Here is a 24,015-nt window from a genome sequence, read left to right as displayed (position 1 = left end):
TATTTTTATTTTTTTTAAGTAATATCTATGCCCAAAACGGGGCTCAAATTCATGATCCTGAGATCAGGAGTCGCATGCTCTACTGACTGAGCCAGCCAGGCGCCCCCTCTCAGATTCTTAACTGGTACCTAAACTGATAAGCTTACTGTAAGTTGACCCCTGAACAACACAGCTTTGAACTACACAGGTTCACTTTCAGCAGATTTTTTACATACAGCACTGTAAATGTATTTTCTCCTCCTTTTGACTGTCTTAAAAATGTTTTCTTCTCTAGCTTACTTTATTGTAAGATTACAGTACAATACACTACAAAAACATGTTAATCGACTGTTTTATGATATCAGTAAGGTTCTGGGTCAATAGTCAGCTATTAGTAGTCAAATTTTTTGGAAGTCAAAGTTATATGTGAATTTTTGACTATGCAGAGGGTTTGGAATCCCTAGCCCCAGCACTGCTCAAGGGTCAACTGTAACTTAATACAAATATAGTTGCTCAGGAAAAGCATTCTTTTTGTAACTTTCTGCCAATATACCAAACCCATCCACTAACTTAATTTTATCCAGATCACTTGGCCTATTTTTGCTTCACTGTAAAAATCAAAGTCTCCAAAAGGATTCAATGAGCATCTACTGCATACGATGTATGCGGGAAAAATGGCTATGAACATTAGCCCCCAAAACACTTAACTTTTAGTGGTAATATCTAAAGAGGCAAAAAAATCTTTCCTCCTGTATCCCAACTATGACACACACAAGATGTTTTTTAAATCTACAAAGTATTTTATAAAATGTAAATTATGGACCAAAGTATCATTAATCTTTCTCCTTAGGTCCCTTAAAAAGTAGTACTGCTTGTTAGTATATGGATTAATATTTTGTTTTCTTAAAAAATTCAAAAGTTGAAAAGTTGCTTATGCCCTTGCTTTATATTAATTCAAATAAGCATACACCTTGCATTTTTAAATACATAGGCTTACATGGAAACTCACACAGTTTTCCCAATAGTCTAAATATATAAGGTTTTACTACATTACCATTTATGATTTGGCTCAGTATTATCTGTAAAGTCAGAATAATATACCAGATGATCACCAATTCCTTAAAACACATTTAAAAAGGATTCTAAAATAAAATTATTTTCTATGATTTCCATAAACCTTTAAAACCTACATTTCAGTGAGGTCTGGGCTCATCCTTTCAAATATTTAACAAAAAGTATGCCACAATAACCAAAATATCTTTTATTCAATGGAAAACTAGTCAACAAGTAAAGCTCCAATATCCACAAACCTTCAAATGTGGGGCTTGATTTAAACAACCTCTCCTGGCTGTGAACTGCTAATACTGCTGTTAAGAGATCCCTAATTCAACACTACCGCTTAATAAAAATAGCAGCAACACATAGTATTTGTAATATTTTACAGATTTCAGAACACTGGAATCTTAAAGGAGCCTGATTTATTAGAAAAGACAGTAAGACTTCAGAGTGATAAGTACAGTAGACTTTATAAGAGAATAGTAACAAAGCTAGAAATAAGCCAATCTCTTGCTTGCCAATTTACTAAGTTCTTACATGATAATTAAATGCAATCCTAGTTTAGAAGCTATCCCCAGAAGTATTCTATTAAAAAGAAATGAAAAAAGGTCTCACCACTGTTTTGAGAATCAGCAGCTCTCTGATTACTTTCACCTCCACCCATACTTTCTTCTGTTTCTGTACCTGGATCAGTCCCATCACCACCCTATAAACAAAACATGATGACTAAGAGCAAGTAAGTCAAACACTTATCTTAAAACATAATAACCAAACTAAACCACAGTAACAACAAACAAAAAACCCCAAAGGTATAGAAAGTTTTCGTGTTCTGAGAAAACAGGCCTGTGAATATCTCTGGAAAACAGTTATGTTTCCTAGCAAGTTCTTGAAAAAAGTGGATGGTTAAAATTCTAGCCAGTTACCTCGGCATCATCAGCTTCATAGCCATCATTGCCATCTGCACTACCAGTGCCTTCGTTACTGTCCTCACCCTCGTCTCCCATCCCTGTGTCATCTTCATCATCGTCATCATCTTCCTCATCTTCCTCATAATCCTGGGAGACAAAAGCCCAAGTAAAAAAAAAAAAGATCTAAGATGTAGCACACATATTCTGCACTTCTTGACTGCATATTTAAAAATTTTAACGACACACCACTGATCAGGACATAGGAGCTGTCCCGAGAGTTGTATGGAATTAGTTCAGTGGCAGCAAATATCAAAACTGTGAGGCTTACTGGAAGGAGTACAATAATAATCAGTATTGTAACTATTCACATGAGATCAGTTCAAAGATCAAAGCTCCTAGATGTCCATAAAGTGTCAGATGCCACTTTATTTCTAAATTTAAAGGGTGGCATTGAAGAAAACAAATCATGAAATTATACTACACTAGGAGCTTTTAAAAAACATTGTTTGATTAATGAAAGGATCTAAAATGAGTGTTCGTCAATACAGAATTCCCAAATGTAGTTTCACTTAAAATATGCTTCAATTAGCAAAAACACCTCCACTATTTTTGAAAAAAATTATGGGACTATACAAGAAAAAAAAATACCCTACTTTCTTCTTATGTCCAGAAATGACAGAGCTTATAATTAAACCTAGTCTCTTTTCTTATAAATTAAATCTTACAAGATTTAGAATTAAGTTTAATTACCTTAACAAATTTAGCAAATCCTAAAGGGCTCAGCAATAAAAAAAGACGGATTTTTCATGACTTGTTCTATACTCAATTTCATTATAAAATGTTAATTTCAGAACTATTTGGATAAAAAAAGCAAAATAATCTATTTAAACTGACAGGGAAGCAGATGTTACTGGTTGATGAATTAGCAGTTGTAAGGATTTGAGCATTTCATCCAGCAGTTTAAAAACAATGGTTGATTTACCTCATGTTCTCCATCATTTTCATCATCATCCTCTTCTTCATCATCACTGTCAATCACAATGACATCATCTCCTTTGCCCTGACCATCTTGGGACGAAGTTGTTGTTTGCTGATCTGACTGAAGGGGTCCAAGGTCTATTTGTAGAGACTGAGAGGTTTCTTCACTGTCTTCCATTGGAGTATAATCTCCCTGGGTAACTCCCTTTAAGAGTAAAAAAATAAGAACTTAAAAATCTAGAATGTCAAATATACCTAAAACTATCAGTGAGAGACTGTATATCTAAGACAAAAAAATACTTATGGGCTAGTAGCATTTTATTTTTAAAATACGGTTTTTAAAAGCAAAATTAGGGCACCTGTGTGGTTTAGCTGGTTGAGTGTTTGCCTTCGGCTCAGGTCATGGTCCCAAGGTCCTGGGGTCGAGCCCCACGTTGAGCTCCCTGCTCAGTGGGGATCTGCTTCTCCCTCTCCCTCTGCCCCTCCCAACTCGTGTCTGCGCATGCTCACTCTCTCACACGCACTCTCTCTCTCGTTTGCTCTCTATGAAGTAAATAAATAAAATCTTTATTTTTTTTAAAGATTTTGTTTATTTGACACAGAGAATGAGTGTGTGAACAAATAGGCAGAGCGGCAGGCAGAGGGAGAAGAAGGCTTCCCAATGAGCAAAGAGCTCGATGCTGGGCTCGATCCCAAGGCCCTGGGATCATGACCTGAACCAAAGGCAGATACTTAACTGATTAAGCCACTCAGGCACCCCTAAATAAAATCTTTAAAAAAAATTTTTTTTAAAAAGAACAAAAGCAGAATTAATTTGGGGCACGTGGGTGGCTCAGTTGGTTAGCATGTGACTCTTGATTTCAGCTCAGGTCATGATCTTAGGGTCATGAGACTGAGGTTGGCATCAAGCCCCATGTCAGGATCCACGCTCAGCAGAGTCAGCTTCAGATTCCTCCCTCTCTCCCTTTGCCCCTCCCCCCACTCACGTGCTTTTTCTAAAAATAAATAAAAATCTTTAAAAAAAAGCAGCATTAATTTGAAACACATGCTAAAGAAAATAAATCACTGTGTTTCTTTACTGTCTTCCTATAGAACTATTAAAAAGAAAAAATGCATATATGCAGATACATGTGTATTCAAAACTACCAGTGTGATACTGTAGATCAGTGTTGTTCAACAGAAACATACTGTTATCCAAATGTGAGTCACATACATAATTTTAAATTTTCTAGTAGTCATTTAAAATTAAAAAAAGGAAACAAGTGAAATTAGCTTAATGATATTAATATATACAAAATAGTTCAATTAAGTTATCAGACTAAGAATTATTAACCAGATATTCTACCTTTTAAAATTTGTAGTAAGTCTTTAAAACCCAATGTATAGTTTATACTCAGAGCCTATCTCAATTCAGACTAGCTATATTTGTAGTATTCAACAGCCAATGTGGTTAGTTGACAGTGCAGCTGCAAACCAAAGTCAGAAAAAAGAATATCCATGGGCCTGCAACTTATTATTATTAAAAAAAAAAGTTTATTCCCCAAACCAGAAATAGTCTGCGAAACACACTAAACAAAATAAGCTATTATTATTGTCATTTTACAAAGGCACTTCTCTCCCCCTAAAACCTCACTATTCTAAGCCTTCAAAAAACACTAAAGACATCAGATATGAAAATAACTCTTTGCTTAATTCATCCTCTCAATTCCATCTTGTAAGCTACCAAAATAGACTGTAATTTAAAACTATTTTTGTTATTTACTATAATAAAATTAAATATCTACTTTTTAGTTAAGCACTTAGCAATCTACTTTTTATACAAGCCTGAAACAATGTCTTGTGAACTCATTCATAAAGATTATATTTGCTGTAATGGAAAAAAATAAGTAATTCATGGTATAATTAAAAATGGGCTTTAAAGTGACATGCTTATTTCAAGAAAAGCAACACTTATAAAGAACATCTGTTTCATCGTCAGAAAATCAGAAAAATGAACTGTTACACATTCAGTAGATAGTGCTAAGTGGAATGGAGGCCAAATGGTACTTTTTTTTTTTCTTTAATGATTTTTTATTATATTATGTTAGTCACCATACAGTATAAACCCTGGTTCGATGGTACTTCTGAGTCATAAACAATTTTGCCAATCTCAAGAAAAAGCGCTGCACAGGAGATTTTAGTATAATTCAACCAAGTGTGGCAATAAATTAGAAATTCACATATTATTTCAAAACTGTTATTACGTTCCTCAGATACAACACTCTGAAAGACACATGAAATAGAGGTCATTTAGAGTACTATGCATTCATCTCTAAGGTTTAGTTTTCTGTTCTTAGTTGAGAAAAATAGGGAAAATTAACTTAAAAATTAATACATCTAAGAAACTAAAATTCACTTGCAATTTATGGTTGCTTTTAATTAGCTTGAGATAATTCCTTAATTTTATATTGATAATTTTAGAATAACTGATCCTGAAAATTTATCCAGACAAAAACTCTTTCCAGCTAAAGAGTGTAACTGGAAACTAGACAGCCTGAGTTCAAATCCCAGCTCTAGCACTATCAGAATTTGGGGATGTTACTTATCCGAATATCAGTTTCTTCACCCACACAACAGGCCATTAAGGATTAAGTTCATTAATAAATGCTCACTAATATTAGAACAACACTTGGCATACATAGTAACGAATTGTGTTTATTAGTAGTAAACTATTAATATTATTATATTATGAATTCTCAGTTAGTGGGGCAGAGCAGATGGAAGAAAAGTAAATAATATTTTGAGCACCTAATGTGTGACAGGTACAATTTTAGGTACTTTACAATACTAAAAATCATGTTACATTATTCCAACAGATGAGAAGACTAAGGCTTAGAGAGAATCAGTGACTTTCCACAGTCACACAGCTTCTAAGTGGTATAGTCAGGAATGGAACCTAATGGTTTGTAGCTTCAGAGTCTACACATTTCCCCTAGTAAGCCTGCCTCTGAAGAAGCTTCACTTAGAGCTCAGAAAATGAAAAAAATACACAAATGCATTTCCTTTGATAGGTTATTTTAATTCAGTAAGAGAAGCAAGAGAGGGTAGAGCAACAGAGGACCACCAAAGGGGCACTATGGATTAACTCAACACCCAGCCAGCACTCATACTTCCAAATAATTAACAGTGGAAAATCTCTACTCACGACAACTCTTAGCTTACAAAAATCTGTGCTAAGTATAAACAAAAACACTTCTTTTTTTTAAAAAAATATTTTATTTATTTACTTATTAGAGAGAACTTACATACATGCATGGGGCAGGGTGTGGGGTGGGGGGAAGAGCACAGGGAGAGGGACAAGCAGACTCCATGCTGAGTACGGAGCCTGACTCAGGGCTCAATTTTCACGACCCTGAGGATCATGACCTGAGCCAAAATTGAGTCAGATGCCTAAGCGACTGAGTGACCCAGGAAGCCCACAAGCAAAAACATTTTTTTAACAGTTTATAAGGCAGTATACTAATTAGGAGTAAAGCAAAGCAGAAATTACAATGGTAATTCTAACGTTTCATTAAATATAAAAGCATCATGTTAAAAAGAAGTCCAAACAATGTTTCAATTTGTCAAAGCCAATTTCATTCATTAAAAGCAACAATTTGCTACTTTAAATATGTTTTACTTACTTCTCCTATGGAATCTTGAGAATCTTGGTTGTATACTTGAGTTTCTACCTCTCCATCAGTACTTTCTTCTGCCATAACTTCTTCCTGAATCGTAACACACAAGTGTGTTAAACGGATCAATTCACTAGATGAAGATCACCTGCTCAGCTAGTTCTCTCAATAAAATAAAACACAAATTTATAGTTTTATGAAGCACTATAATATAAATGTTCTTACACTTAGATAATATAATCAATCACATTCCTCTTCAGTATAAATAAGACTTACAAACACTACTTAAATATGTTAATTAATTTAGTAGTCTTAATGTTTCAGAGTAAAACTTAATTCATTACAATTTTAGCTTCAACAAAAGAAAATAAAGGAATACAGTTTTGGTTAATCTGAGAAAAAGATGCCAGAAAACAGTTTAAAATGTCCACAAAACTTAAACTCTTTATTCTTTGAATTAAAAAAACACCCAACTTTGAAATGGAATATAACTTAAGTTGGTTTTGGTTTTTGTTTGTTGTTTTTTTTTTAAGAAGGGTCGGAGAGAAGAGATAGAGGGAGAGAGACAATCTTCCGCACCCCGCGCAGAGCCCAAAGCAGGGCTCGATCTCATGACCCTGCGATCATGACTTGAGCTGAATCAAGAGTCAGACACTTAAATGACTGAACCACCCAGGTGCCCTGTAACTGTTTTTTAATTGAAATGAGAAATAATTTAATTAGAGATGCACTAAGAATTAGAAAAAAAAATGTTGGCAACAGCAACAATACCTGAGCTGTCAGTTGAAACTTTGTACGTTTAACAAGAGTTTTTTGGGTAATGGATTCTGGCCCCAACAGGTCCATTCAGCTAATGTTGTAACTGAAAGAATATCTTACCTCAGTTCCTACAGGGGTAACACTTTTCAACTTCTTTGGAAGAGGCATTTCCACTGTATCATCAGAGACTTGGTCTGATGCTTCTATGGTGCTATCCTCTTCCTCTTCACGTGTCCGTTTAGGCAAAGAAGAACTTGGGGTAGCTGACACTTTGAAATTACATAATTTAAATCTTAAATTAGAGGATGATAATGAACTCAATGAGACAAAGTCAATTTTTCAAATATTTTGGCCATTTAACTAAAGAAAGACATAGTAAGCATTTAACTGAACAGTTCAACATAATTTATTCCTGCTAATCTCTGTAAACAAAGGGCAACCTATGCTCTGAATCAATGGTCTTATACTATCAATCTCACCTGTGGTTAATAAACCCCATTAACTTTTACAACAAACACATTTGATATAATTGCAAAGTTTACATAAGACCTCCATAGCTATAAAACCCAGGACACCTATGATAACAAAACTTATATTGTATGTTCAGACTGAAAATCCTTATATGGTCTTTTCTTACATGTCTCTTTTCTCAGGACCTGTATCAAGTTACACATAAGGTTATGAAGTTGTATCACTTTTATTATTATTATTTTTTAAAGATTTTATTTATTTATTTGACAGAGACAGACAGCGAGAGAGAGAACACAAGCAGGGGGAGTGGGAGAGGAAGAAGCAGGCTCCCAGCGGAGGAGCCCGATGTGGGACTTGATCCAGAATGCTAGGATCACGCCCTGAGCCGAAGGCAGACGCCTAACGACTGCGCCACCCAGGAGCCTGTATCACTTTTAAAATCAGTCAAAATAACTGGAAGAGAAGAAAGATCTCAATCCAGAAAAGAGTAATCTAGTAGTAAACATGAAATCAAGTGTTAGGAATCCATTCATCCTTTCTAACACCTGTTAGAAAACAAGTATGTACAAAGAATACTTAAGATTTGTATTTTATATCCAAGAAACTACAAATGCACAGGTCTACTCTTTGTTTTAAAATCAAGCTTACCAAAAAATAAAAATTAAAAAAAAAAATAAAAAAATCAAGCTTACCAGTGCCAAATACTGCTGTGGAAGTAGAAGGCCGTTCAACTGGTGAACTCTGTACAACTTCTACTATGTTGGGGGACAGCTCTTGATTTGCAGGCTCAATCTGAGGATGACTCTGTTGGGTGGGCTGCACAAAAGCTGTAGCCTGTGTTTGTTGCTGAACAGTTAAAATGGGTTGAGGGATAGAAGGCTGGACGTTAGGACTAGTAGAGCGGACAGAACCACTTGTGCTTCCAAAAACTGGAACATGTTCCACAGGCCCTTCTGACTGCATAGCTGAAAAATAATTACAATACTTAATATAGTAAGTCTTCTATTCTTAGCAAAGCTGGATTTTCCCTCCCTACTGTGTTACTGGTAATGTTTTGTATAGTTATTTGTGTACATATCTCTTACCACTCATTAAACAAAAACAGTATGGGTAAACATAATGTATTATGCATTTTTTGTGATGCCTATGTGACTGCTATGATAGTGTATAGTATGGGGGCATAATTAAATATCTAAAACTCTCTGTATCTATGATTTTATTTAAATTACAATCAAGTAAGATAAATGAATCGAAGAAGCTCAAAGACAAATTATAAATTTTTATTGAGCATCAGTAATGAGTAAGAAGCTACCCAGGGGAACAAAGTGGAAAAAGTAATGAAAAGGTCAGAGTTTCAGTGAAAAAGTGGTGTCGGGTTGAACAAGTGATTTAGTACAGTTTTCCAAAGTGGATTTCATATTATCTTCCTTAGCCATTAAAGTAAAAATGTTCGCCTTAGAAAAATATGCTATATACTTATAGGTATGTCATTCTCCTCCTTCAGATTCAAAACAAAACAAAGCACAAAGGAAGGGAATGGAATGAGGGAGGAAATTCGCTGCATTAATGAGTATCCTAGGAGGCATACCCTTGAAAATATTAACTACCCACTTTTACTATATGTTTAACTTTAGCTTTAGCGGAAGCCTCATTTATCCATCTTCTCATAATAAATCTAAATAAGCAGTCAGTCCAATCAGATCTGTCACTATCTTACTTACCTTCCTGTGACTCTACTTGTGTAGTGGGCATCACTGTCGCTGTTGGGGTAGTAGTAGGATTTGTAACAGTTGCAGGTGTGACCATTGGGCGGATACTAGCTCTGGGTGTTGACTTATTCCCAGCCATAGCTGCAGCTGTCACTTTACTTGGAGTAGACACAACAGGAGTTGGTTTGATATTGGCTGTTGGTGGGTCTGATGTGCTGGCACTTATAGAGGAGAAAATGCAAGAATAACAATTCATAAAAAATTACTATAAATATCCCCTATCAAGTACATATACTCTATCAAAAAAAAAAAAGCACCATATAATCTTAGAAAAGAACAAAATTGGAGGTATCACAATCCCAGATTTCAAGATACACTATAGTAATCTAAACAGTATGGTACCAGCACACAAAGAGACACAAGATCAATGGAACAGAATAGAGAGCCGAGAAATAAACCCATGGTTATATGGTCAATTAATCTGTAACAAAGGAAGCAAGAATACGCAATGGGAAAAAGTCTCTTCAGTAAATGGTTTGGGAAAACTGGACAGCTACATGCAAAAGAATGAAACGACCACATTCTTACACCATACACAAAAATAAACTCAAAATGGATTAAAGACCTAAATGTGAGACCTGGAACCAGAAAAATCCTAGAAGAGAGCAGACATTAGCTGTAGCAATGTTTTTCTAGATTATATCTCCTGAGGCAAGGAAAACAAAAGCAAAAATAAATGACTGGGACTACAGCAAAATAAAAACCTTCTACACAGCAAAGGAAACAATCAACAAAACAAAAAGATGCCGACTGAAGGGGAGAAGATATTAGTAAATGATATATCTGATAAAGAGTTAACATTCAAATGATACAAAGAATTCACACACACACACACACACACACACAAAGAATTCACGCAATTCAACACCAAAAAACCCAAATAATCTAATTAAAAAATGGGCAGAAGACATAAACAGCCGTTTCTCTAAAAAAGACAAACAGATGGCTAACAGACATATGAAAAAATGCTCAACATCACTCATCAGGGAAATGGAAATCAAAACCACAATGAGATAGCAACTCATACAAGTCAGAGGGCTAGTATTAAAAAGACAAAAAAATAACAAGTGTTGGCAAGAATGTGGAGAAAAGGGAACCTTGTGCACTGCTGGTAGGAATGTAAATTGGTGCAGCCACTCTGGAAAATAATACAGAGGGTCCTTAAAAAATTAAAAATAGAATTAACATATGACCCAGTAATTCCACTACTGGGTATTTACACCAAGAATATGAAAACACTAATCTGAAAGGATATATGCACCCTTGTGTTTACTGCAGCATTAGTGACACTAGCCAAAGAATGGAAGCGGCCCATGTGTCCATCAACAGATGAATGGATAAAGAAAATATGGTATACATACATAATGGAATATTACTCAGCCATAAAAAGACTGAAATCTTGCCATTTGCAACAACATGAATGGATTTAGAGGGTAAGGGAAATAAGTCAGTCAGAGAAAGACAAATACCACATGATTTCATTCATACATGGAATTTAAGGAACAAAACAAAGAAAAAAAGAGACAAAAAACAGACTCTTAAATATGGAGAACTGGTGGTTACCAGAGGGGAGGTGACTGGGGGGGTGGAATAGGTGGTGGGGATTAAGAGTACACTTGTTGTGATGAGCAACTAAGTAACATATAGAATCACTGAATCACTATATTATACACCTGAAACTAATATGACACTGTGTTTTAATTACACTGGAATTAAAAAAGTAAAATATAATGAAAAAACACTAAAAAAAAAAAAAAACACCCAAAGAACATTGAGTTGTACTCTTTAAGTAGGTGAATTGTGGGGGTTAATTATATCTCAATAAAGCTTAAGAAAAAAAGGCACCACGTGTTTCTTCAGTAAGTGTTCAGCAACTACGATCGAGATATGAACTCAGACCCTATTAATTCTATTTTTCCAAACACTGCTTTGGGTACTTTTGTCAGATTAAAAAAAATTACAGAGTATAGTTCTATATTTTTTGTTCACTACATATTTTAAAACTCTTATTGAAAAAGTTTTAAATTTAAGCATTAAAAACGACACAAGAAATGCTCTGTAATGGCACATCCTGACAATGTAGAACATATTCAACTACTGATCACTGAACTCAAGTATTAGCCTAGCCTCTTAAATTTGTTATCGCATAACGTCACTGAGAAAATCAGCAGCCTCTTAAAAGTCTAAAAGATGGAAGATACCTTGTTTTTTGTCACAAAGCTCTACCTGATAGGACTGAAAGTATGCTGAAAATAAGAGTTCTGGAAGAAGGGGTTGGCAACTACATGGTGCAGTTTTACAGAGATAGACAGCTCTTTAGTACATATTTTTATAATATAGATTCGTTTTGTCCCCAAAGATCACTAACTCTTGCCTGAACCTTAAAAGAAAAAACAGATTAATAAACTGTGAAAGAACTAAAACTCACATTCCTCTTTCACCAGAAGCTGGAGTTGTTTTCAATGTGATCTGTCTCTGCTGTTCTGGGACCTATAAAAAGAACACTATGGATTATTCTGCCTGCCCTACAAGAGTTCACTAAACAATGCCATCAAAATATTTTACTTTTTAAAATTCTCTCTAGATTTTGTTTAGCCAAAATTCACTGACGAAGACTTCTAAATTACCAGATACCTTCAAGTAAATTGTACAAGTACAAAATGATTTGTTCTTTACACAGAATTAGCTAACCACCTTATTAGTAGGTTCTTGAGGCTCATCTCTCTGCTCCAGGTGTCTCTCTTGATGCTCTCGGAGTTCTCTTTCCAAGCGACTAATTCGACCTTCATACTGGGATTTAAGAGCAGTCATTCGAACATCCAATTCATCTTTCTGCTGATCTAAGGCTCCATTCCTTTGTTTAAGCTCCTCATTTTCTTTAGTTAGCTGATCTTTTACACCTAAAGAAGTAACCATGTGATTCTATTAATACTATAATCAAACACTGGAAGTAAAGAACATTTGTGCACGTCAATAGGGACACTAAGGTCCTGAGCTTTAACATCTACAATTAATTCTGATACATGATATATCTAAATAAGCAAAATTCTAAACATACCTATATTTATTACTTCAATATAAAATATACTTACTGCAACATTAAAATATGTAATTTTCTCTATAAACTGAAGTCCAAAGACCTTTTACATGGCCTTTAGTATTTCAACATATTATATAAATTGCCAAATTTTCAGTTCACATAATCTAAAGCACATACTAAAAAATAACCAGGTAGCTTTTTTTAATGAAATAATTGCTGAAACACTGTATTACAGATCATTAAAAAAAACTGCTTCCAATTAAACCTAGCTGATAGGGCATTTTATTTACCCACTAAGCAGAATAGCAAGCAAGGTGCAGTTAAGGTCCAGAACATTGCAGCACTGGGCCTTTCACAAACTGGACATGATAGTCTCCCTGAAGGGCTGGAGGGCCCCTCAGAGAAGTGAGGCAAGTAAAATCACTGGGCTGGTAAGATCCAATGCCATCTAGGAGTTTACAGAAGCCCTCTGAACAGCACACTGTGGAACCAAAGGATCACCAACAGAAGGTACTAACAGTTATACAATAAGGCAGAAGGACAGCAGTACTCCCTATTACTAGACAACAAGTAGAAAAGAGTTCATAAATAGATGAGGGACATCCTAATCATTTGAAAATTCAGATTGCTCAAATTTTGTGTCTAATTAAATAAGCTTTATAGATATTTTAAGTAGACTCCATGCCCAGTGTGGAGCCCAATGTGGGGGCTCGAACTCACAACTGTGAGATCAAGAGCTGAGCCAAGATCAAGAGTTGCTCAACGGACTGAGCCACCCAGGCGTCCCACACTAATATTTAAAGCACACACACAGAAATCACTTTATAGTATTTACTTATTTCTTTCCCATTTTAAGCCTGCATCAAATAACCGACTTTCACTATCAAGTTCCGACTTTAGCATATACAGAAATTTACCAGCTAAATGTGCAATCTTTGACTTTGCTGCTACTATGGCCTTTCTTGTTTTTTCTTCCTTTTCAGTTATCTGCTGTCGGAGCTGCTCCTCTTGTGTGGTTCTATCTTGAAGATCCTGACGAAGTCGTGAAAGCTCAGACTGAAGCTGCACAGTTTGCTCCTGCAGATTTCTTGCTTCTGCCTCTTTTTCGGATAATGTCTTTTAAAGAAAAGCCAAGTATTCACAATGTAATTCAATCAAATCAATATAAACTGTATGTCAGAATTAAAATGTAACTTATTAATTTGCTCATTTAGATTAAATGGAAGTGTAAAATGATGGTCAAACCACCATTAAAATGGATAATTGATGACTGGATACTATTTATATACATGAGTCCTTCACTTATAAAAGATAAAACATGCATAACAAAGATTATATATTTCCATATGATAAGAGAAAGGGTCAGTGTTTAACACATATTCAAGTATTTAACAAGCAAAGAATTAGGGACATACACTCTTTACTACTCTCACTCATACCTTCTGCAGATTTTCTATTTGACTCTCTAGTGATTTTGCCTTTGTTTCAGCTTGATTGAGGGTTTCTTTAAGCTCCTGCATTTCCTGAACTGAGACATGCTGTTCCTGGTGGTCTCCAGAAGACTGAGCCGAGGTCTCCATGACCTAAGATGATAAGCAGTAATAATATATTTTCACATTTATACTTAATAATTCCACTTCTAAAAGTTCATCTAAGGGAATAATTACAACTATGCAAAGAAATTTATCTTAAAGGGTATTTATAAATGAATTTTCTATGGAATAACTCTACTGTCTGAAAGTAAGGTATTAGGTTAAATAAGTTAGGGTTTTCCATACAACTGGATATTAGCTTCTAATCAAAATGATGCTGCATTGTAGATGGATGTTTGACATTGAATTTTATTTTCATAGTAATGAGTAAGGTGAAAAGGCAGGGTACAAAAACATACAAATAATAATTTCTTTGGAAAAACACATTACATATATGTTAAGAAAAGCATATAGAAGTGGTAATAGCAGTCAACACCAAGGGGTAAGAATTTTGAATTTTTAAAATATATTTTCTAATCTAACAGGTCCTAAATATGTAATTAAGTCAACATACAAGTTTTTTTTACTTTTGGGAATTAATTCAGATTCAAAATGTAGTAAGAACTAAAAAATTCTTTTTGACAGGTGGTTAAAGTACACGATTTATATAACACTATAAATATAGCCTGATTAATTATAGAGAACTACCATTTTTTTGATATATACAATTTTAATCAGTAGTGAGTTACAAGAACAGGTTTGAAAAGGGACAATATTTAAGACTGGAAAACTGAGGGGCGCCTGGGTGACTCAGTCAGTTAGGAGTCGGCCTTCGGCTCAGGTCATGAACTCAAGGTCCTGGGATCAAGCTCCACATCAGGCTTCCTGCTCAGGAGAGAGCCTCCTCCCTCTCCCTCTCCCTGCTGCTCTGCCTACTTATGCTCTCTATCTCTCTGTCAAATAAATAAATAAATAACATCTTAAAAAAAAAAAAAAGACTGGAAAACTGAACAAAAGTACCTAATATTTACTAAAATTACTTTATGAACTTACGATGTAAATCTGAAGCATATTAAAGAGCAAATCTTAAAACCAATTATAAGCTTATACTCATGTTCAATCTAAAGACCAATAAAAACTATAAAGTAGTAAGACTTATATGAATCATTATATATGTGTGTAAAGTATATAAAACAAAACTGTGTATGTCAAAAAATTATATATATACACACATATAGACAGAAAGAGAAAATTACTTCAAAATACCTTATCCTGTTGTGCTTTAAGTTCTTCATATTGAGTCTTGTACCTACGCCCAATCTTCTTGACTTGAGTAATAGTTTTGACCTTTTCTTGGATATCAATTATTTTGGCATCTAAGTCCTTTTGAATGGTTTCCTTTTCAGTTCTTACTTTATTTAAGTCTTCCTTCAGGCTCTGGATTAAGTTCTGATTGTTGGTCAAAGATGCATTTGATCTAAACAAACGAAAGAATGGGGTAAAGGAGAAAGATAAACATATGAGACTTTTTTCAAATTTTAAAATCCTTTAATTTACATTACTGTTTGTATCGGTATGTTTGGTATTTTAAAATCCTAAAACACACACACACTCCAAAAGATAATTCCTTAAATTATGAATCTTGGTCCTTTAGAAAGATTTTATTTGCTTATTATAAAGGAATACAAGCCCATTTTACAGAAGAGAAAACTTGAGCTACCAGCAGTTAAGTAATATCCACAACTTTACATAAAGTCAAATGTTAGTACATGGGTTTTGTTTTTTTTTCTTAAAGATTTTATTTATTTATTTGAGGGAAAGACAGGGAGAGTGTGAGCAGGAATGGGGTGAGAGGCAGGCTCTCTGCTCTCTCTCAGCAGAGAGCCTGATGTGGGGCTTGACTCTTGGACTCTGGGATCATGACCTGAGCTGAAGGCAGACGCTTAACCAACTGAGCCATCCAGGCGCACCAGTAAACAGATTTTAATCTACTTCTGCCTGATATTAAAATCTACACTCTTTCTACCATATTGGGTGTTAAGTACATAAGTTAGGCTTTGTAGTCCACATGTAGTCTTTATCACATGTTCTTCCTTTTTTACAATTTAAAAACGTGAAAATCTTTCTTAGTGTACAGGCAGTGCAAAAGCAGGCGTGTAGGTTATATTCTGCCAACTTCTGTACTTTATCATAAACTGAATTTGAAATGAGATGACCTAAATTAAGAGTATGGGTTTAACAAATATTAACTGTGACCTTGGGTAATTTTCTGAATCTTAGTTTCCTCATCTTTGAAATCCGGTACTACCTCTCCTACTCAAAATGCCAGACTGTTATAAAAAAAAAAAAAGAGACTATATATGAGAAAAATCTGTAAGCTGTCAAGCTTTACAGAAATAGGGGCTGACATAAACAAATGACATAAAAACTTTAAAAAGGTAAACCAGAAACATCAATTTTAATATTAAATTTCTTTATTTTTTAAGGGAAGCAGACTCCTGGCTGAGTGTGGAGCCTGATGCAGGGCTCAATCTCATGACCCTGGGATCATGACCCCAAGATCATGACATGAGCCAAAATCAAGAGTCAGAGGCTTAACCGACTGAGCCACCCAGGAGCCCCTAAATTTCTTAACTCTCAAAGGACAACAGTTCGCTGGAAGTTCATTTAAAGAAATTTCTTTTTTTTTTTTTAAAGATTAATTATTTATTTGAAAGAGAGAGAGAGCAGGGAGGAGGGGCAGAGGGGAAGCAGACTCCCGGCTGAGTAGGGAGCCTGATGAGGCACTTGATCCCAGGACCCCGAGATCATGACCTGAGCCAAAGGAAGATGCTTAACTGACTGAGCCACCCAGATGCCTTCGTTTAAAAAAATTTCTAATTTAAAAACTTCCATTATCACACACCTTCAAAATACTCATACACTACCAAAAATAGAAAAACTACTTGCAAAAGTTATTTTGACTGTTTAGAAAATATATTTAGCTTTAGACTCATACCAAAGGTACAGATTTTTAAAAAGTAATAATCATATATAAATGCATAAAATTAAATTATGGCTTGCTTGGCTTCAGATAGTAATAAAGGGAAAGCCACAAGTAAGGGCTCCAGCAAGTTTCACTCTTTCTAAATTCAGGAAGCACTTGGAAAGTTGATAAAGAGTAGAAATAAACTTGCTTAAGAATTCATATACTAACATACAATTTAAGGCTTCTTTCCATATACCTTGCAATCTCAGCTTTAAGTCTCCCAATTTCTTCAGTCAACTGTTGAATACGCTTAGTATGAACTTCCTTTTCAGAAAGGAGCTTCCGATATTCTTCTGTATCTGGATCTTTCTGTTGACTTACTAGATGCTAGAATAGCAAAAATGCATAATATGGTTTTACAGGTTTTATGAAATTACTGTGCTATAAAACTAATGCGCTAATAAAACAACACCGTATCTAATTATGTTTACATAAGATGTCTTATATACATGGTGATCAAAAACCAAACTATAAAATTAGAAGCTTTGGTTTGTTTAGCTAAAAAGCCTAGCCAAAATGGAGAAGGGAAACAAAATAAATGTCATTATGCATTATTTTTTCACAACTGCAAACAAATATTTCAAAATAGTTACAAAGGAGCCAAATAATGGAATCCAGAGAAATTATAAGCTTTTAATGTTAAATATTTACCTTCACTAAAGTAACATTAATAAGAAAGAAATGTCTATAAATCATTACAATCGAGACAAAAATATGAAGATAATCCTAAATGTAACTGATTCCATTAGCCAGGATAGAGAGCAGCAAAATTTAAGAAATATATCTAGATTCGAGAGATCACCCTCCTTTCTTGATTTTCCAGACTGCTTGTATGAGAAAAATAGGAATAAAAGGGCTCTAAAATTCAACAATCCTATACAGATAATAGTTACCATTCTAGACCATTTTCTAGGTGCCAGGTGAAAGTTTAACACTTCTTAAATTTTTTGTAAATGAAAAGTGGTATTATGTCTTCATTTTTACAAATGAGAAAAATAGGCTCAGAAAGATTAAGGAACTCTCACAAATCACATAACTAATATCTGGCAAGGCAATCTTTTGTTTCAATCTAGAGTTGGAGTTTCTAACCATATTAAATGGTTTTGTCCCCTCAAAAAGTTTCCAGTGAACAAGTCTTTTTAGAGTGCTTCAATAAACTAGACAAATCCATTTTATTTATGTATTTATTTATTTATTTATTTTTTTAGATTTTATTTATTTATTTGACAGAGATAGAGACAGCCAGCGAGAGAGGGAACACAAGCAGGGGGAGTGGGAGAGGAAGAAGCAGGCTCATATCAGAGGAGCCTGATGTGGGGCTCGATCCCATAACGCCAGGATCACGCCCTGAGCCGAAGGCAGACGCTTAACCGCTATGCCACCCAGGCGCCCCGACAAATCCATTTTATTATGCACAAAAATATTTTAGAGATAAAAGCACAAATTTGAAATTTAAGGAAATTAGCCATTTCTTAAAAAAAATATATCAAATATTCTTATCTTCTTAAATGTTGCCCTATTATTTAAAAATCAACATTCCCATGTTTAATTGCATTTACCTGGTTCCGTGCTTTCCAACGTTTGACATCTTCTTCTAGTAACTTCTTCTCTGCTTGCAACATACCGCTTTTTTCACTTAGCTCAGCATTTGCTTCTTGTAAGGGTAAAATATCTAACTCCAGTTTCCTTACCTGAAAATAGTGCCAGTATTTTTTTAACACCTGATGTAAAAACGCTAACATTATTAAAAATGACTCTGTTCTTGATTAGTAAGTTCCAAACCTTTGCTTGCATCTGCTGTAGATCCTGTTCCAGCCTCTCTTTCTCTTCTCTTAGCATCTTATTGGTCTCCATCACTACATTCATTGTTTCAGTTTTCTTCATCAGTTCTTCATGCTGAGCCATTGTTTTTGCAGTTACCTAAAGATTTCAAACACATGTGTACACCAACATTAGGTGAAGACCTATCTTTTCCTACCAGGTCTAATCTTCCCTACAAAAAGTAAAAATGATTTAAATGTCAGCTTTTAAAATGGAAATTTTTGAAAGCTTTTCATATTTCTTTTTCTATGACACAGGCTAACTACAAAGAGTTTAAACAAATGCAAGAAATTAGATGAAAGTGAAAAGATACTACAAATCCTACCAACAAATAATCAGTACTAACACTGGGTAAAAACATCAATCTAGATCTCTATTAACTTTAGCTATCCTTTTCTTGGTATACTGAATTAATTAATAGTTTTAAAATGATGTTATTTTGTCCTCAGTTCCTTTCCCCCTTGTTCAGAAATTCCTCATTTCATTCAGCTGTTTAATCACTTTGGTTGTGAGCAATTTTACTGAATATTTGTTCAATTGTAAGGAACTTATTTTCTATTCTCACTGGGTGTAATTATCCATCGTTTACACATTATTTTACTCCCTCACCATTTTTAAAGCTATGGCTTAGGCCAAAGGACAAAGTTATAGCAATGAATCAAAAAGAGAAACCACAGGCCCTCCCCGCCATTTGACTGACGCTGTCTTCATTTTCCATAGTAATAAATTTTTTGGATAGGTCTTGTAGACCTCAAAGTACTGGAAAGGAAGCTCCCATTCAAAGGCAACTTATCTTAAGATACTGTAAAAGATACTAACTTTTCGTCCAGTTGAAATATATGCTATGCTATAACAAATCCTGTTAAGTGTAACCACTGTCCACAAAGTTGAACTTCTAGGATCAGGAAGGTATATTAAAATTGATTCCCATCATAGCCAGTGGGTCACATCTAACTCAACTGTAAAAAGACACATTGCATAATCACCTTGCTGCTGATTATATGGCCTGGGGTCTCTGCCTTGTCCCCTCTTCCTTCCCTGCTTCTCTCTCCCTACAACAGCCCTCCAGCATGGGGTGGCTTGCTAGAGTAGGTGTGAAGGTTTCAGGTCGCAGACTGTGGGACTACTACTGGGTATGTAGTACTGGGGGTGCTCCAGATGCACCCGATTTCTTTTTTTAGGTCTTAAATGATGCCCCCCTCTCCCCCTGCAAAGCCACTGTCCTTTCTTCAATTCCCACTAACACCCTTGGCCAAAGCGTAGATTGTAACCCCTTCTAACCTCTCCGAAATTGGCCTTTGGTGAGGAATTCAGGGTTTTGCCTGTATCTTCTCCCCCACCTTAATTGAGGGGTGCTGCTTTTTCCTTCCTCCTCCTCAGGAGGAGCCATCATCACTCAACACTTTACATGACACTTCCTTGCTTTGGCCAGAAGCCATCAGGTAAGGTTGGAAAATCCCTGACTTCCCTTGTTTAGTTTTGGAACCATTACTTCTCTCCACCAGCCTGGGAATGAATACTGGGTCATCAGCCCTGCCACCCTCTGCTGTCACCATCAGCTGATGCGGTTCTTTAGTTCAGGTTTGGATAAAATGAGAACAGTCACCAGGGGTACTCAGACCTGCCAGGTCTCAAAGTTCTGGGTGGCTAAACTTGGGAGAAAGACCAGAGAAGACACTTTGTAAACACACATGCACCCTCTGAATGAACCATTTTCTTTTCCTGTAATTGCTTTCACTTTTAAAAACTGAAGAAGTTTTTAATAGAGTTCTCATTTGATCATGCTTGTAATCCATTTGAGTCTAGTTTGGAATCTGACAACTGGAACAAAAGGAATGTTGAATTCAGTGCATACTTTGGTTTTGGTGCTGCTGCTTCTCACAGTCCCCAGCAGGGATTAAGATTAAGAGCTCAGTGTGCACAGCAGATCCCTATAATGGGTGGGCCTGATTTCCTGGCAAACTGCTGCTTTTTTACATTTTTCTGTTCAGGACCAGTAAATGCTGAGACGAGGATGGATGCATACTGAAATAAAGTAATTCACTGTGTTCTATGGTGTGTTTTTTTTTTTTTTCAATTTAATGTTTGTTAAGACCACCTTTTAAAGCGGCAACTATCAAGTCTGAAAAGCAATCAATGTTTCCATTAATCTCTTTCTGGGGGGAACTTTAGTTCTAAGAATTTAACATCCTGTAAGTAAAGTTTAACGTAACAAAATTGCGTAAGTAGCCTTTTTATTATCAGACTACTGCCTGCTTTTAATGTAATAAAAAAGAAAAGTATGTGTTAAAAAAAATGTTATGGCTCAGCACTGCCATCCTACACTGTTTATGCGTGGGTATTTTTTTTTTTTTTTAAGATTTATTTATTTGAGAGTGAGAGAAAGAGCATGTGCATGCAAGTGGGGGGAGGAGCAGAAGAAGAGCGAGAGCGAGATCGAGAGAGAGACAGAGAAGCAGACTCCCTGCTGAGGCTGACAGGGAGCTTAACCCCAGAACCCTGAGATCATGACTTGAGCTGAAATCAAGCATTGGTCACTTAACTGACTGAACCACCCAGGCGCCCCTTGCTTGGGTATTATTTTTGATATAACGTGTGTTACTTTTTGCCTCTTCTGATTTTATGCACGAGTTGGTTTTCCCCTCCTGACTGTTGGCTGGGCATTATTTGTCTGAAGGAACATTGGGAAAATATGCAATCTTTTTAAAAACCCCGATTCTGCTCTTTTTCCTCCAAATGTTAATGTCACAGAAATCGAGGGTCTGTTTATTTCCATGATGATATGTTTGAATTGGACTGTTTTCTGAAGATGTAATTCTTTTTTTTTTTTTTTTTTAAAGATTTTATTTATTCGACAGAGATAGAGACAGCCAGTGAGAGAGGAAACACAAGCAGGGGGAGTGGGAGAGGAAGAAGCAGGCTCACAGCAGAGGAGCCTGATGTGGGGCTCGATCCCATAACGCCGGGATCACGCCCTGAGCCGAAGGCAGGCGCTTAACCGCTGTGCCACCCAGGCGCCCCTCTGAAGATGTAATTCTGAAACTTTTCATTTCTGTATGAAAACATAAATCCCATAAATCTACTCTTTCCCCTGGGTTTCAATGGGTTTTCTCTAGCAGTCATTCCAACTACCTATCAGTTAAAAGAAGATAAATGATTCAAGGTCTTAATTTCCCTCCTTCCAGATGTTAAGTTATATTACTGCATATGTTCAGAATGAGGGCATGTAATTATAAGCTTTGGGTGATAGCATGGGTTAAGGAGTTGAGCTTATGCTGTGACCATCCACTCACTAGAGCATCTTCTTTTCCTTTCCTGGTTGATAGTTTTAATTATTTTTTACTCCCTTGCTGAGAAAAAAGTATTCTGCAACAGTTTCTATCTACAACTCTATAACTACTCAGACATATATATGACAACCACAATAATAAAGATAACTGAAGTTTATGAAATACTATGTACCAGACATGTTTCTAAATGCTTTGTGTACTTTAACTCACTTAATCCTTATTATTATCATCCCATTACAGATGAGGAAATTTAAGAGCAGGGATATTAATATACCCAGGACACATATCTAATGGTATGAAGCTAGAATTTAAAACCAGACAATCTGATTGCCACTAGTCTTTTACCATTACACTGTATCACTGTTATAATAATAATGTTTTAATAATTTATGTTTTAGGCAAAACACTTATTTCAAGTTAAATTTTACATCCTAAGAAACAAAAAGGAGCTCTCTTTTGATTTAACAACGGCTTTCTTAAAGCTTAGGATACATACCTGGACTTTCTCTCTTTCAGCATTCAGACTATCCTGCAGTTCCTGCAGTTCTCTTTCTAAAAGCTCAACTCTTTGTCGATAACGCAGACTCTCAACCTGAGCCACCTCAAACCTGGTTTCAGCGATTTCTTTTTCTCGTCGTATAAATCTACAAGAATATGTAAGGTTTTTTTGAATTTAAAAAAATGCCAACAATATAACATTTCAGAACTTGGATAATTGTTAAGATGACAAAAACCACTGACTTTAGTAAATTATTTTTACATAATGTTTTAATTAATGAGACTTTCTAAAATTATAAACAGTGACTTTAGAAATGTGTATATTTAAAATAATCATAAGGCATTTAGTTTTTCAAAGAATCCACTCACGTTCTTACTATCAGATTCAACTTAGTCATTTCTTTAACTTGGCATATGTTTAAATGTCAACAGTGACCACTAAGGGACGGAATGAGTTTTGTAAGTAAATAGCACATGACTACTCCACTTCTCTAACTTATGCATTTATAGTTACATTACACAGCTGTTGGTGTGAAGCATTAAGAATATTATTGGATTTACCTGAGAATTTCTAGAATTTGTTCTTGAGATTTTCCTTCTTCATTAAGAGATACATTCAAGGGACCTTGTACACCTTCCTTCACAGAGGCGACAACCTTGTCACTTAATTTTTCAATCTGATCATGAAGTAATCTGTTTTGTTTCTCCAAATCTTCACAGCGAGACATACACTTGGAAACTTCATCCTGTAAACAACAGTCTATCATAATAGCAGACTTTCCAAAGTACATTTAAAAACCTCAAACCTTTAAATTCTCTAGAACATTCTATCATGATGTACAATTATACCTTTAACATTCTCTCTCTTTCCTCCCAAGATGCTTTACACTCCAGTAACTGTGATTCTGCTTTCTGGGTTGTTTCTTCCAAATGCTGACGGACTGATGCCATTTTGGAAACCTGTTCCTTGGCAGCTTGTAGAGCTTCAACATCAGCAGCATGTAGCATCAGTTCTCTCTCATACTTATTCTGAGCTTCCACAGCTATTTTAGCCTGTAAGAAATTATTCCCCCATTGACACAAGATTAGAAAATAGTAAGGCTGGTCAGTATTTTCTGAAAAGATGCACATTATATTATCTATATAATAAAAGACAACCCAAACATACCAAAACAGGAGAATAATTAGAAGTTATGCTGTATATATTTAATGAAATATATACTGTTTACAAGAGACCCATTTTAAACCTAAAGACACCTGCCTCTTAAAGGGAGGGGATGGAGAAACAATTAT

The 24,015-nt window shown here is 35.3% G+C and overlaps 1 protein-coding gene across 5 annotated transcripts in view; it reads right to left on the bottom strand.

Moving 5' to 3' along the window:
- Window positions 1-24,015, bottom strand: part of TPR (translocated promoter region, nuclear basket protein) — a 72,888-nt gene that overhangs the window by 16,764 nt on the left and 32,109 nt on the right. For all 5 annotated transcript variants that reach the window (XM_034666787.1, XM_034666786.1, XM_034666788.1 and 2 more), the window contains exons 26-43: window positions 23,572-23,775; window positions 23,284-23,468; window positions 22,721-22,868; window positions 18,896-19,033; window positions 18,673-18,804; window positions 17,310-17,440; window positions 15,352-15,562; window positions 14,053-14,196; window positions 13,531-13,729; window positions 12,268-12,473; window positions 12,002-12,063; window positions 9,526-9,734; window positions 8,497-8,769; window positions 7,454-7,602; window positions 6,584-6,667; window positions 2,926-3,126; window positions 1,959-2,090; window positions 1,651-1,741 (exon numbers count right to left, since the gene is read on the bottom strand). In XM_034666787.1, the coding sequence (XP_034522678.1) occupies window positions 1,651-1,741; window positions 1,959-2,090; window positions 2,926-3,126; window positions 6,584-6,667; window positions 7,454-7,602; window positions 8,497-8,769; window positions 9,526-9,734; window positions 12,002-12,063; window positions 12,268-12,473; window positions 13,531-13,729; window positions 14,053-14,196; window positions 15,352-15,562; window positions 17,310-17,440; window positions 18,673-18,804; window positions 18,896-19,033; window positions 22,721-22,868; window positions 23,284-23,468; window positions 23,572-23,775 (2,899 nt within the window). The remainder of the gene's footprint in view (window positions 1-1,650; window positions 1,742-1,958; window positions 2,091-2,925; window positions 3,127-6,583; window positions 6,668-7,453; window positions 7,603-8,496; window positions 8,770-9,525; window positions 9,735-12,001; window positions 12,064-12,267; window positions 12,474-13,530; window positions 13,730-14,052; window positions 14,197-15,351; window positions 15,563-17,309; window positions 17,441-18,672; window positions 18,805-18,895; window positions 19,034-22,720; window positions 22,869-23,283; window positions 23,469-23,571; window positions 23,776-24,015) is intronic.

The sequence above is a fragment of the Ailuropoda melanoleuca genome, chromosome 8 (genome assembly GCF_002007445.2).
Source record: "Ailuropoda melanoleuca isolate Jingjing chromosome 8, ASM200744v2, whole genome shotgun sequence".
Classification (NCBI taxonomy): domain Eukaryota; kingdom Metazoa; phylum Chordata; class Mammalia; order Carnivora; family Ursidae; genus Ailuropoda; species Ailuropoda melanoleuca.
The sequence above is the reverse complement of the archived record's forward strand: the minus strand, read 5'-3'. Positions and strand labels throughout refer to the sequence as shown.